General features: G+C 41.6%; 1 protein-coding gene across 4 annotated transcripts in view; it reads right to left on the bottom strand.

The window, feature by feature from the left end:
* The window catches only part of GRIA3 (glutamate ionotropic receptor AMPA type subunit 3), a 272,424-nt gene that overhangs the window by 21,198 nt on the left and 236,355 nt on the right, over positions 1-14,871 (bottom strand). For 3 of the 4 annotated variants that reach the window (XM_072627048.1, XM_072627047.1, XM_072627050.1), the window contains one exon: positions 11,460-11,707. In XM_072627048.1, the coding sequence (XP_072483149.1) occupies positions 11,460-11,707 (248 nt within the window). Of the gene's footprint in view, positions 1-10,783; positions 10,899-11,459; positions 11,708-14,871 lie in introns of all 4 variants that reach the window. The other variant, XM_072627049.1, reaches the window with a different exon arrangement.

Here is a 14,871-nt window from a genome sequence, read left to right as displayed (position 1 = left end):
TCCCACCCCCTCCTCAAGAGCTATCCCATATGGCAAATAGTATTTTTCTATTGCTTTTTTCATGTACTGTGTTGCCCCTATTGAACATCCTCATTTGATAACATCCATCCCCAACTCTGCCCTAACACTTACTATACCCTAGTGTAGTCTCTCATTATCTCTTGGCTGGACTATTGCCACAGTCTCCTAATTGGCTTCCTTCTCTGCCCCCTTCTCCAATCTATCCTTCATAATACATATCAAATTTGGTCACGTACTCCCTTCTCTTATAAAAAAAATCTTCAATGGCTCCCTATTGCATCTAGGACAAAATACAAAATCTGACTCCCAGTTACCTCTTTCATTTTATTTCATATTATTCCCCTCCATTCCACACTTCATTTATGTCACACTGGTCTGCTGCTGTTCTCTGTGTATACTTGTCTGACCCCCTGCCTCCTATACTTTTGTATGATGGCCCCCCATGCCCCGAAGGTATTCCCTTCTCCCTCCTTCCTTCTGTCTTACAGGCTCCCCAACTTCTCTATAAGCACTGCCATCTTACACAAAGCCTTTCCTGATCTCAGTTATTAGCTCTTGGGTTCCTCTTCAATTACTTCAAGTGCTATTGAAATGTGAGCTGTTAATAGTTCCTGGGGATTTCTGAAAGCAGGACCCTAGCCTACAGGGTCCTAATAGTCAGCGATTACTTTTTCTCTAGCAATTCTGTATCAGCCCTGGACTGTTCCCCTCATCTAAGAGCAAATTTTCAATTGCATACAAAACCAAGTTAATAAAGATATGCCAATATATGCCATGGACATGCTGTGGCACGTGACAATGCCAAGGTCTGCAGTGCACAAGTGGCTTGGGAAAGCATATTCACTTTGGCTGATTCCAAAGAGGTAGTTCAAGTCTATTAAACTCCATGAATCATCATTACAGTTGACTAATTTACTATGTAGTAGGTACAGTGGGTAGAGCAATGGTCCAAGAGTCAGGAAGACCTAAATTCAAATCCAGCCTCAGACACTTATTAGTTGTGTGAGCCTGGGCAAGTCATTTAACCTCTGCCTGCCTCATCTGTAAAATGAGGATAATAATAGCTCCTACTTTCCAGGACTCTTATAAGGATCAAATGAGATTTATACATATATGTATATAGATACACACATACATGTATGTGTATATATGTATATAAGTATATATACTTATATATGTATACGTATGTATGTGTATATGTACATAAGTATGCATATGTAAAATGTTTTGCAAATTTTAAAGCCTAATAGAAATATTAGTAATTAATTTACAAATGTGGAGATAAAAGGGGAGAATTGGTGGGAGACACTGTTCTCAGCTCCTGATCATGGTGGCAGCTGAAGTCCATAGCTAGATATCCTAGTCTCCTTAGGCTGACATGCTCTGGCAGATCTGCAGGTCTAGTGACATTGATGGTGAAAGGGTCTCCAGATTCAGTGGGGAGCTGGGGACCTCAGATACTTACATATTTGCTCCACAGGTTGCAAATTACATTGAGATCAACGTACAGGTACAGTGGGTAGTACCCCTGATGGGGATTCTGGCCCAGTTTCCTCCTAAGCAGGAGTCCTGAGACATTTCGCTCCAACAGGTAAAGAGTTTTTTTATTCTTATTTATTTACCTGTCTAATTATAGTCTCTTCTATTATACTATACATAAACATTTATTAAGGATGCTATGTGCTGAGCACTAGGGATACAGATACCCAAAAGAAAGATGGTTCCAGTCCTCAAGGAGCTTACAACCTAATTCCCTACTGGTGCCATCTTACATAGTTGGGAGAGCCACCAGCAAAAATGACCCCCTGAAAATGCACTTTGTAATAGGAACATCTGTACTTTAGTTTGAGTCTTTCATAGCATTTTTTTCTGTATCTACTCAAATAGAGTTTATTTCATACCCTGAAGGATTGTTCTCTCTTATGATCATAGATTTAGAGCAGAAGGGTGATCAGAAGCTATTTTACAGAGGAAGAAACTAAGTTCCAAGGTTACATGACTTGCCCAAAGTCACACCGGTAGTAAGTGACAAAGGCAGGATTTGGATCCAGGTGCCCTGATCCTAAATCTCCCCTGTATCATACTGCCTTGCTACTGTATCTCTGTGGCATAAGTAAAGACCAGATACTATGCATATAGAAAGAGGACTTCACAAAAAATCCAGAATTCTAGTCCTTCTGGGGTCATCTAGACCTCCCTCTGTCTCTAGCCAGGACTATGTTCCGATGAGCTCAAATAAATACCAGCATTATCTCAGGGATGGAAAGGGAACATTTTTCTAGCGCGGGTTGCCAGAATAGGGACTGGACCTGGGATTGCACTGGCATAGGGAATTCTCGAAGCAGGAAATTCTCCCTACCAATTTGGGTTGGCACTTTCTCTACGATTTCTAGTCTCAGAGTTGTGTAAAGCCCCAAGAGTTCACACAGTCAGCATAGGCCAGAGGCTGGACCTGTGTAAAAGGTCTGTGGGAATCAGAGTTCTGGGAATCTTCAAGCCATATAGAAATAGGATGTATTTTTATCATTATTTTCTAAGTGCATAAATCATATAAATAACATCATTAATTAAATCAAACATTAAAATTAAAAAATAACTGGGGTTAAACTAGTATTAGGAAATGCAGATGTGAAAGACACATTCAAATCAACAAAGCATTTATTAAATACCCTTTGTGGACTTAGCTTGGTACTGTGGGGATACAGAAAGAATATAAACTAAATCGTTTCCTGCCCTCAGTGAGCTTATTTTTTAAAAAATCCCCCCAACAATTTATAGGGGATAAGAGTGGAATTAAGCAAATGAAAATCCTTTCTTATTAATTCCAATTAATTTTTGACATTTACATAGCATGCTGAACTTTTCAAAGCAGGTTCAGAGACATAATTTTGTTTGATCCTCGTAACAGTCCCCTTTAACAGATGGGGAAACTGAGGTCTCAGGAATTGATGACTGACCTAGAGTCTGTGGTTGTTTTGAGAGACCAGTTATGTAGGGAGACAGTGTGGTTCAGGGGAAAGTTGTGCTGAAGGGCCTTCTCTGAGGTGCCCTCTAGAAATGAGCTAACATTTTAGAATGTGCTCAGTCTCCATGTCGCTTCCCCCCATAGAATGTGAGCTCTTTTATGGGAAGCCATTGTTTCATCTCTTTCTCTGAGCCTCCAGTGCAGAATACCTGACGCATAGTAGGTACTTAATGAATGCTTGTTGATTGGTTAAACAATAATTCCTTTCACAAGTGTGAAAACCTGTGAAAATACTTTGGAAATTTTAAAGCCCTGTACAGGGAATTATTATCAGCAGTTTGCGTTTATTTTTACTTGCCTGCAAGTCTTTGTATTTCTTTAACTTTCTATTGTTTTCTATCTCCAGAAACCCTTACCTCTCGCTGGTTGAAGGGACCAGGATGTTTAGCCTGGAAAAGAGATGTGGGGAAGGAAACATGCTATGTTGTGCTAGGTCCCAGAGGCCAGAATTAGCATGGAAGCCACAGAGGTGGGTCTCAGCTTAACAATCAGAGGTGTCTGACAAGGGACGAGTCTGCCATGGGGAAGGTAATTAGTTTTCCTTTACCGGAGGTCTTCAGGCAGAGGTTGCACAGCCACTTACTGGGTATATTGGGGAGGGGGTCCATGTTTCAGGTACCAGTTGGTTGAGTTGACCTCTGAGTCCCTTTCCAGTTTGAGACTCTATAAAAGCTTGCCCATAGTTAAAGGAAGTATAGGAATGAGGCTTCAGCATTGCAGAAGAGGCCGTGGTGCACATATGCAACATCTCAATTTGCAGCCAGCTGGGTGATATCCATGTGGTACCACCCTCATCCCAGTGCTTTTCCCTTGCTGCTGCTCTTTCTGTAGTTAGGTATTGAAAGTTAAATCAGATTTCTCCAGTCAAAACCATACCTTCCTAAAGTCTTAAAGTCACACCTTGAGGGAGATGGAAAGAATATTTTCCCGGATCACCAGAGTGTATAACCACAAGACCACGCAGTCAACTTCTACAATATTATACTAGAATATAGTCATACTCCAGTAGCTCATAGGCTCATAGAGGTTAGAGATCATCCAGTTCTACCCCCTCATTTTACAGATAGAGGCAACTGAGGTATGGAGAAGGAAGGGACTCACTCAAGGCCACACAGTAGAGACCAATACAGCAATTTCTTGAATTTCAGGCTAATACTTTTGCCTGTCTCTGGCTCACAAACAACATGACACTAGGCAGTACAATGTTATGGCGGACAGTTAGCTTACAGAAACAATTTGTGACCTGGGCAGTCAATTGAAAGACATCATGATGGGGTTCAAGACATTGGTGGGCATCACCAAGGGGATGATCTATTACAGTATATTTAATGACCTTGTGAAACTATTTATTAAGATCAGATTAGGTGGATATATGCTCGCAAATGCTAAATCTCATTTCTTTTAGGTAGAATTTTTAAAAAATTCTTATAATACCTAGAAAAATCCAAAGTTTTGGCTACCACTGGACTGATTGAGTCCTCAAGGCCTGCTGCTACTCTACTAGAAGCAGAGACCTAAGGGGAAAAGTTGAGTTCATTTACTTATGGCCATCACAAAACTTCCCAGTGGCCACCATGGCTACACACAAACTAATGAAGGGCATTAAAATACTCACCCCACTCCTTCATCCCAAACCAGAGTCTTAGAGATTCCCAGGAACTCCAGCTAAGACCTGAGGAGGGGCTCATCTTTCTGTAGGGATTCTCGTCCATACACATAGATAACAGGGTCAATAAAGAGGCATCGGCTCCATCTCAACCCTGGGGATCCAAAGAGTCTACCTTTTGAGTGACTCCTCTTACTTAAAGGTCCATCTTGGTGCAGGTAAAAGGCAGCTGTGGAGTCATAGCCATTACCCCAGGCCCAAGAATGTCAAAGGATTCTGGGTGTGGAAGAGAAGCAGTTAAGAGAAGGTGGCACGGGAAGGAGGAACTGGAGATAGACACGGGAGAACTGGTGAGATATGTTGTAAGTCAATCATGCACATGGGAAATCCAGGTTGACCTCATCAGTTCAGATTCTCCTTAGCTGGAATCCTTGTTAATTCAGGTGGGGTTTGGCTAAAATTTGCCTTTGCACTATCTATGAAGAAAGGATTTGATAAGGAAATGTGTCATGAGAGCAACAAGATTCGAGGTGGGGTGGAAGGAGGAAAGGTCAGATTTTTGTGAGGAAAAGAAATTACGAATTTTGGAAGCATATGTATATATGAGCACACACATACATACATATTTATATACATACTATATATATGTGTATGTGTGTATAAATATACATATATAATGTGTGTGTGTGTATATATACATGTAATGTGTACATATCTATATATCCCAAACTTCCTCATGAATTCATTAAAATACTTTGATAAGAATCAGATAAATTTTGGTTAACCTAGTTATGTTCCTGCTTTATGTATCTGAAGGTACCCAACCGGCATTTTTCCCATAATACTTTAGAATAATAGCTAGCATTTACATGGTGCTTTAAGTCTTGCAAAGCATTTTACAAATATCTCATTTGATTCTCACCACAACCCTGGGAGGTAGGTGTTATTATCATCCTCATTTAATATATGAGGAAACTGAGGTAAATAGAGACTAAGTTTCTTACTCATGGTCACATAGCTAGTAAATATCTGAGTCTGAATTTGAATTCAGATCTTTTTGATGCCAGATCCAAAGCTCTACCCACTGCACTATCCATCTGCCTCTATAGTCCAAGCTAGTCCAAGTTTTTCTTTTTTTGGTGGGGAGGGTGGTTAATTGAATAACCTGTCTTTTCCTATTCCCCAAGAAAAATCCAGGTATATCTGAAAGTCATCACTGTATTGTGATGTATTCCTAAGTAGAATCCTAGGATGTCAGAACTGGAAGGAACCCTAGAGATCATCTAGTCTAGTCCTTTCATATTTCAGAAGAGAAAAAGAAAATGACCAGCTCCAGGTCACACAGTGAGTTTAGTGGCAGGGCTCCTGGCTCCTAGTCTTTCCATCACCGCCCTGCTGCCTCTCAGGCCCTGAATAGGATTTCAGGGAAGTCACATGAGGGTACAGGTTTGACAAACCTCAGATATCAACTGTCCAATCAGTTCTGCTTCCCTCTTTTAAGTTGAAACCTCTTTATAGAGGTAATCAATGTGACTTTTGTTTTTAGAGGGGAACTGACTTGCCCAAGGTCACAGAAGTAGTAAGTGGCAAGTAAGAGCTGGAATAGTGGCAAGTAAGAGCTGGAATACAAAGCCAGGTCCAAGGAAAGAGAGAGCTGAGAAGTAATTCAGACGTCACTCTCTATTTTCTCATTTTGGAATTCATCGATGTGAAAATGCTGTGCAAAGCTCCAGAGACAGGTGATGTCATTCTTTGTCACTAATCTCCAAGGTTGGAATGGGGTTAGTGCTCCATTTGCCTGGGAGAGTAGGTTTTGATTATGTTCAGTCACTCGCTGGATGAGTCCCCATGAGAAACTGACCTTATGAGGTGGCTTTATAAGCAGTGACCCTGGAAGTCAGCAGAGCTTTCTAGTACGTCAGCTTTGTCACCTCCTAACTCACCACCCTCTCTGGGCCTCACATTATCCAGATCAAAAGATTGTATTCTTTTTGATTCTTGTGGTAACTATAGAAAGGGATGATGTAAGTACAGTCCTCAAATTATTTTAGCTTATACACTGACTTATGGATTAGGGCTAACTTGGGTGGAGAGTGAGGATGGCAAGTCTGAATTAATGAGCAGCTTGAATTATTGACTATTTAACAATATGGATTTATCATTTCCCCTCTCTGGGTTTCAGTTTCAGTTTCCTCATCTGTAAAATGAGTTGGGTTGCCCTGGGTGATCTTGAAGGTTGTCTTCTGGTCTGAAATTCTCTGTTCTCCATTCTAAGAATGCTTTGAACTTTGATCTTCTATGTTCCATGTTCTTTAAATTGTTTTTATTGGTCTCTTTCATTTTCATCTAACTTGCATTTCTAAATATGTCCTTCTTTGATTCCTTACCTGGAGACTCACCCCTTGTTCATTACAGAATAAAAGACCATTTTCTATGCTTGAAGCCCCTTCCAGGCCTAAAAGTCTATATTCCCTGTTCTAAGGTACCTTCTATCTCTGTCATTCTGTTTTCTAAGATTTCTTTTCAGTATTAACATCCCAGGATTCTATAATCGTGAACACATATTACAGCTGAAACAGGGAGACAGCATGACATACAATTGTGGACGGGGAGCTGCCCCTCAGAGTTAGGAGATGTGAGCTCAAGTCCCACTTTTGACCTACACCAGCTATGTGACCTTGGGCAAATCACTTACCCTCTTGGGACACCAGGCAAGCTTCTAAAGTTTTAAACTGCAGAGAAGGTGTCAATCTGCATCGACTGAGGGAGTTTCCTCACTGGGAATTTCCTGTAGCCATGAAATCCCAGGTCTGGTCCCCAAATAACTCTAATAATATGCGTCCTACTGTATGATGCTTATGGCAGAAATGTCAAACGCATGGCCTGCAATGCTCCCAAGTGGGCTCGGAATCAGTTTAAAATGTAATTGGGAAATATTTAACAGAATAAATAAAAATGCAATGAAATGTAGATAACATCACATTTTAAAAGCTAAGTCAATATATGGTCCCTGTTTCTATCTGAGTTTGACAGCATTGGCTCAGGAGACCTGCTTTGTGGAATAGATTTGCGACTGGTATATTTATTTTTTATTTATAAGGCAGGGATTTTTAACCACAGGTCCATGAAGCTAGATGGGGAAAAATTACACCTTTGTTTCAATATAATTGCTTTCTTTCATATTGCTGTGTATGTCATTTTATGTACTTAAAAACATTCTGAGAAGGGTCCGTAGGCTTTACCAGAGGACTCAAAGGGTCTGAGGCACAAAAAGGTTGAGAACACTTGATATAAAAACTGTTGTTAAAATTAATGAAAAGAGATAACTATCTTAAGGAGCCATTTCCTTTGCCTCCTTTTTCTACATTCAGTTTCCATATCAAACTTGTCTTTTAGGCATAGATAGCACAGCGATAAACTTCAGCGCAGTTCTTGTCTGACTTTTCTGAATTAGGGCTCCACCTCCACCTCAGCCTCTACCTTTATCTATCTTTTTAAATGCCAGTTGCTAAGGAGGGGGCAAAATGGACTTGTTTCATTGTCTGTCCTTCCCTTGCCTACCTTCTGATATGACAGAATATAGCAGGTGGGAAACAGAAAGAGGAAGTAGGCAAGCAGATGGACAATCTACCGACTATATAATCAGACCCTGAGTAGTCCAGATGTGACAGTACACATGATGTGAAAGGTGGATTAATTTTGCAAGACTCTATGGAAGATTAACTGATCCAAGCTGCTGAACAAGGAGTATTGTGAACTCGGAGGGGATCATGGAAATTTTTAGGACTTAGTAGGAAAGCATGGTGATTTAAAAAGTCACTAGCTACACAGTCAAGGCTTGATGACCTGGAGGCAGGGGACTAATAATAAATCAACTTGAAAAAAGCTTCTAAAAGAAATATGACCCCCTTCCCTGAAAAAAGGTTGCAGTGCTTCACATACATGATTTATTATCACAGCTTGCCCAAAGCTTTTGAGGGTGGAGCTTAAAGGTGCTCTTTCCAAGTCGACCTTCATTATGCCAACACATCTGGATAACAAGAAGAAAGATGGCCATTTGGATGTTTTGTCTAATTCTTGTCAAACAGTTGTATGTTTGGAAATATCAATGGGGGAAAGAGCAGGAGACCTGGGTTCTAGTCCTGACTTAGCCACTCACTGACCATATGACTTTGATCAAGTCCCTTTCCCTCTATTTCCCCATTCTAAAAATGTGGGAATTGGGCTAGAGAGGATCTCTAAGGTCCCTGGCAGTCTGTGAGATCTGAACATTTGGACCACATAGACAAAACATTTTGAATGAGCAGCTAAAGTTTCTGTCTTCTCATCCAGATGCTTTGGTGTCATCTGGTGCCAATATCTCACATTCAGCATGAATGAGGCATTTATGATAGCCACTGCCTTTGTCTGTTACTACCCAGAGTTTCACTTGGCAATTCACATGAATGGTGTAACAAGGGCCCCTGAGTCCTGTTAGTTTCAGGAGAAGACCAGTAACCAGGTAGTTGGTTACTTTTGGCAAGAGGTTAGCCATACCCAAAATAGGGCTACACCTTTTAATGCCTTCCACTCATGTTGGGGTAGAGATGGAGTCATTGCCTTTTGTCACATAGTAACACCTTGATTAACCAGAACACTTTGGGAATGGGGTGTTTCCCATGAGTAGAATTTTCTGGTTATCTAAGCATCAACAATTGATGCTCTTTCTTTTAACTGTTGGGAATTTTCTCTAATTTTTCAGGGTTCACTTTTTTCCTTACTAAAGTCAGTTTTGTGACTAGGACTGACTCTTTCCTTATTGGGGATGGGTTAGAGCCTCAGGGCCATTCTTCAGATCATCAGTGATCTGTGCTGGGCACCGGAGGTGGAGATGGGAATGGTGGAAGACTTGGGCTGAGCCTGGAAAGTGATTTTTCTCAAAACAAAATCTTGGCTATATATTTTCTTTTTTCTGCACAATTTGTTGGTCTTGTCTAAGTGGATTCCAAGGAAAACAATTCTTGTTGACTGAAGGACTTGTTGATTAGTTTCTGGTTAATTGAGGCTTTACCATAAAAATTAGAACCAATGCCTTGACAGATTGCATGTTATGAAAAAGGCATCTTGAATCTTGTTTGACGGGGGGGATGTATCATAGACCTTAGCATAGTTGTGATATTTTGGTTAGACAAAGACTGATCTTCCATAAATTATTGGAGTCTCACAGCTCAGGTGATGGTGGGGGCCCAAGTTGAAGTTCTCACTCCTACTTACCGAGCATTCTTTTCCACCAGTGGATCACTTGGTCCCATGGCTTCTGAGCTCTCCCCTACCCCTTGCTGTTCAGTTGATCACTATTCCTGCTAGCCCTGATGAAAGTTACTGAACCAAAGGAATGCCAAGTAAGACGGGACTTCTCATCACTGTCTGGATCGCACCTACCTGAGCCAGGAACGGGTCTAAGAGAGGACAAATCAGGAAGCGATACCACATACAGCAAACCGAGTTATGCAATATCCCTGCTAAAATCTACAAACAGCTTCATACAGCCTAAACCCAGGGTGGCCCACTGAAGAGAAACTCTCCCCCCACTTAACTTGAAGCAGAGCCCATTGTTTTTGCTGTCAAGTTAAATGGGGGTTGTCTTCAATTGGTCATCACAAATAGAGAGCAATATGTTATCACTTCATGTTCATCTTCGCAACAGTCAGCCCTGATTGGTTAGCCAACCAACCAAGCTCTAGTAACATGATGTCCTGGGAGAAAAAGCCCATGAGCTGTCATTTCAATGTCCAGGGCTGTTTTCATGGTTATTACCACTTGGCAAAGGTGGGCAGGGACTGCCTCAGGGGCAATCTCTGGACTCTTACCAGCCTAGGCCACTAATGGCCTTCACGAGTCAATCCTAATGGGGGTGGGGAAGAGGAAGGGAAAGGGGAGGAAGCCAATATGGTTGGGGAACGTCTGTCTGGGAGTTTAAGAAGGGACCCAGTTAGATCAAAATCGATTGCAGCGCCATGAGCACTGTCCGGGTTCAAAAGCCTCCGGACTTTTGGGTGCATCTTGCCGTACTCTCTCCTCAATAGTAAGATAACAGTCTTGCCGATTACTCGTCACTAAGGGTACCCGGTTGTGGTGACATTGAGGCTGACCTTGGAGTCACCGCCCCCGCTGCCGCACTCTCCTTTGTCGTACCACCATTTGTTTTTCAATTTGTCCAAGAGGCCTTGCTCATTCAGTTTTAATACTGCCAGGTTAACAGCATTTCTTGAAACGATAAAACATAACTTGTAAGAAAATGCACAAATGCTTAGGAAATCGTTAACGTATAAAAAAGGAGCACAAGAGGACAAATTGGCGAAATTGCACAGAACGGGGAGCTAGAAAAATGTCTGTACAGCAAATACAGGGTTAAATATTGGAAGGTGGCATGTAGGATAACGTTTGCTCAAAACTGAAGTGTGCGGGATGGGGAAATTGTCTTTGAGAAAAAAGTAACTAGACTGCCACATCCATGCAATTAACATTCGTCACACATGGCACCATAACTTGGCTTTTACCATTTAAATTGAAAAAGCCGTTGAACTGTAAAATTAAAACAGCAACAAACAGTCAGAGAGGACAACACAGAGAGAACAGTGAAAAAAAAAAAGGATGCATTAAATAGATGAAACCATCATTTACCGTCTTATTTAACTCCATGGAATAGTGTAGATTTTTAAACTGTTAAGTTACCTCAAAATCCACAAGAAAGAAAATGACAACAAAGTACATCAGGGTAGGTGGAATACTATAACAACATGGATATTGTTATATTATTCCACCCACCTTAATGTTGAGCCTTTAGGGGTTGCCACACCATAGCCTTTGGAATCCAGATTTCCACCAACTTTCATGGTATCACACGGCTTTCTCTGCTCAATATACTCGTTCATGGTTGACTCCAGCAGGAAGGCGAACTTTCCTTTGGACTTTCGCACTCTGGCCACGCCGTCAGCTGTGGTTTTGGTAAACACCGACGGTTCAGCTGATTTCATGTACGACCACATTTTCTCGTAGACGGCTATTTTGGATCGCTGTAGTCAATGAGAGATTGATGCATAGAATCAGATTCTCATAGTTCAAATGGACCTCAGGGGTCAGCCAACCCAATCCCTCACCAAAAGTATTCTGTGACTGCTCCTACAGGTGGTCCTATAGCTTCTATTTGAAAACCTCTGCAATGGAAAGTTTACTGCTTTTCCAGAAGGCCTATTCTGTTTTGGGACAACTCTGTTGGAAGCTTTTCCTTATATTAGTTCAGAATCTGCCTCCTTGTAACTTTCCTCCATTGGTCCTAGCTGTCTTTTCTAGAGCTACTTATGCAGAACAAATCGGGGCCCTCTTCCTGATGATAGCCTTTAAACATTAAAATAGCCGTGATCACAACCCCCCTTCAGTCATCTGGCCATTTCTCTCAACCCTTTTTCAACAGTAGAAGGAACACTGACTTTGGAGCTAGAGTACCTGGGGTCAAATCCTGCCTCTGACATTTATTACACTATGTTATTTTGGGCAGGTTGCTTGCCCTCCCTGGGCCTCAGTTTCCTCTACTATAAAATGAGGGAGTTGATTTCTGAGGTCCTTTTCAACTCCAGATCTATGATTCTCTGTGTAACCTTAGGCATGCCACATAACTTCTATGGGCTTCAGGTTACTCCTCTGTAAAATGAGGGAGTTGGACTACATGGCCTTAGAGGTCTCTTCCAGCTACAGATATAGGATTCTATCATAAACTCTCCGCCATCCTGGAGTGTTCATGTGAAAAAATACTGCTATTTCCATGTCTAGCACATGCTAGTTGCAGGGAAGCTAGTTTGGATCTAAGTCCCTTTGGGGGAATTATGAGCTATCAGGGCCAGATTATCATGGATGGGGGAATCGTTCAAACTTGACGCTCCCAACTATTCACTGAGGCCCCCTCCCACCCGGCTCAAACCCATATTTCTGTGCTTCGCATTCTACCCAAACTGGCCAACGCTCTTGTCCCCCATGCTAATGCTACCTTCCTTACATCTCTGTCTGTGTTCATACTGTCTCTCATGTCTGGAACAGCAAACACCACATGAGTCTAATTAGATGAATATACACACATTAGACTAATGAGACAAGAACCACCCACAAAAAAAAGAGCAGAGCTACTGAATAAAGGTAGCCAATTCCCAGAGAAACATGGAGAGCCTGGGGTGAGCATGGGGTTGCCAGTGCCTGGTCCTTATTGTTGAACAGGATTAAGTAGGTGGACTGCAGTGTTCTCCATGATTAAAGATAATAACATTCCTGAGGGTAAAGTCTATGTTGTTTCTATCTTTCCAAACTCTGGATTGAGCACAAGGTGTTTCCCATAGTAGGTACTTAGTAAATGTTTGTTGAATGGACGGATGGAAAATCCTGGCATTGGGGGGGCATGACTTTGAATGAAATTTTTTGGTCTGTGATCAAGATCTTTGTGAAAGATGAGGTGCCATGTTCTATTGGGCCACAGTTCATCCCCAGATGAAGATCATGGGGCAAATGAATAAACCTGGGTTAAAGTAAGCTTCTGCTTTTTATTCATCATGTAACCTTGGGCAAATGACTTCATCTCTCTGAGTTCCAGTTTCTTTTTAAGAGGCTGTGCAGTCTATGGGTCAGACCAGATGGTCATGGAGATCCCTTCTAACTCAAATTCTGTGATTCTGGTATAGTAAACACTGAACTTGTTGGAAGGTGTAATCTGATTACCATTCTGTTTCAGAATTTCCCTGGGAATCAAAATCAAGTTCACCAGTTCATAGATTCCAAAATTTCCCCATCCCCTGCCTTCTACCTTCCCCCCTTTTAAAAATTGGGCCATTTGTCCACCTTCAGGCTTCTGGTGTCTCTCCTACTCTACCTAATTGACACCAGCATTTCTGTGACCATAGGTGCAGATACTTTCAGGACCCCAGGTGTAATTCATCTGGACCTGGAGAGCTGAATTCATTTTTAGCGGGAGTGATCAGCTGAGTGACCTCTACGTAGTCTTTAGTCTAGTGTGAATTCTGATTTCCTTTTAATCATGGTGATTCCATCCCTACCAGTTAGATCATTCTCTATGCTAGGGAAGAAAAGCTCAAGGTTTGAGTCAGAGTTGGTCACGTAGTTCTAGTTCTCTACTTCAATGGACAAGATTGTGTTCCCCTTCTCATCCCCTTCCTGATTTAATGGACTTGGATCATATGTCTTCTCAGCCTTTAGCATTCCAGGCTAGTGTCCAAAATTTAAAAATATTCCCATAATAATTATAGCTAACACTTATATAACATTTTAGGGTTTGCAAAATGCTTTACAAATATTATCTCATTTGATCTTCACAACAACCTTGGGAGGTAAGTGCTATTATTGCCCCCATTTTACAGATGAGGAAACTGAGGCACAGAGAGGAGAAGTGACTTGCCCAATGTCACAATCTAGTAAGTGTCTGAGGCAAGATTTGAACTTAAGTCTTTTTGACTCCAAGTCCAATCTTCTTCCCATTGTACTACTTTACTACCCTCATGAAAAGCTTCTTTAGACCCTTCAATTCATCTGGTTTCCTTCTCTTACTTAAGGTCCCTCTTGGTCCTTTGACCATGCCTTCCTCTATGTTTGCCATTTGGCCTGCTCAGTACCATCTTTGGGGCACATCCTGCTGTCAAGAATCACCAGGATGTGTTAAGTCTTCTCTCATCCTGTCTGGTTCACGCAGACCTAGGCCTGCCAGGGGTCAGTATAATCTGCTTCTCTTGTGGTTTGCAAACAGGCTTCTGCTTCCAAAGGGAAATGTCTTAGCCAAGGGCAGAGAGGTCCCTGAATTTCTCTCCAGGGATGCTACCATTTGGATTCATTTACTTCATCATTTACTCTAGCCCTTGAATCACTGATGCAGGTGAAAAGGTTTAGTCCTCTTAGTAAGGAGACTAAGTGGTTACGTTTGTCAGGTGCCATTAGATGGATACTGTGTAGAGAAAAAGAATGGATGTGTGCAGCAAATGAAAAGTTAATCAGTGGTGGACGTGATCAGTCCCTGGCCAGCAACTGAATTCTAAGAGAGGTCAGAGGGCAAAAGGGAATGGTGTAGAAGTGAGGAAAACAAAGCTGGAACATCTATCTCCCTAACTGGAATTTAAGTGGTAGGGCAGCATTTGTTTCAAAACAGGGAATAAACTCCTGCGCATTTTTTCCCAGTCTGTCTTATTTT

Source organism: Notamacropus eugenii, chromosome X, assembly GCF_028372415.1.
Source record: "Notamacropus eugenii isolate mMacEug1 chromosome X, mMacEug1.pri_v2, whole genome shotgun sequence".
Lineage (NCBI taxonomy): Eukaryota > Metazoa > Chordata > Mammalia > Diprotodontia > Macropodidae > Notamacropus > Notamacropus eugenii.
This window is presented reverse-complemented; position numbering and strand designations above follow the sequence as displayed.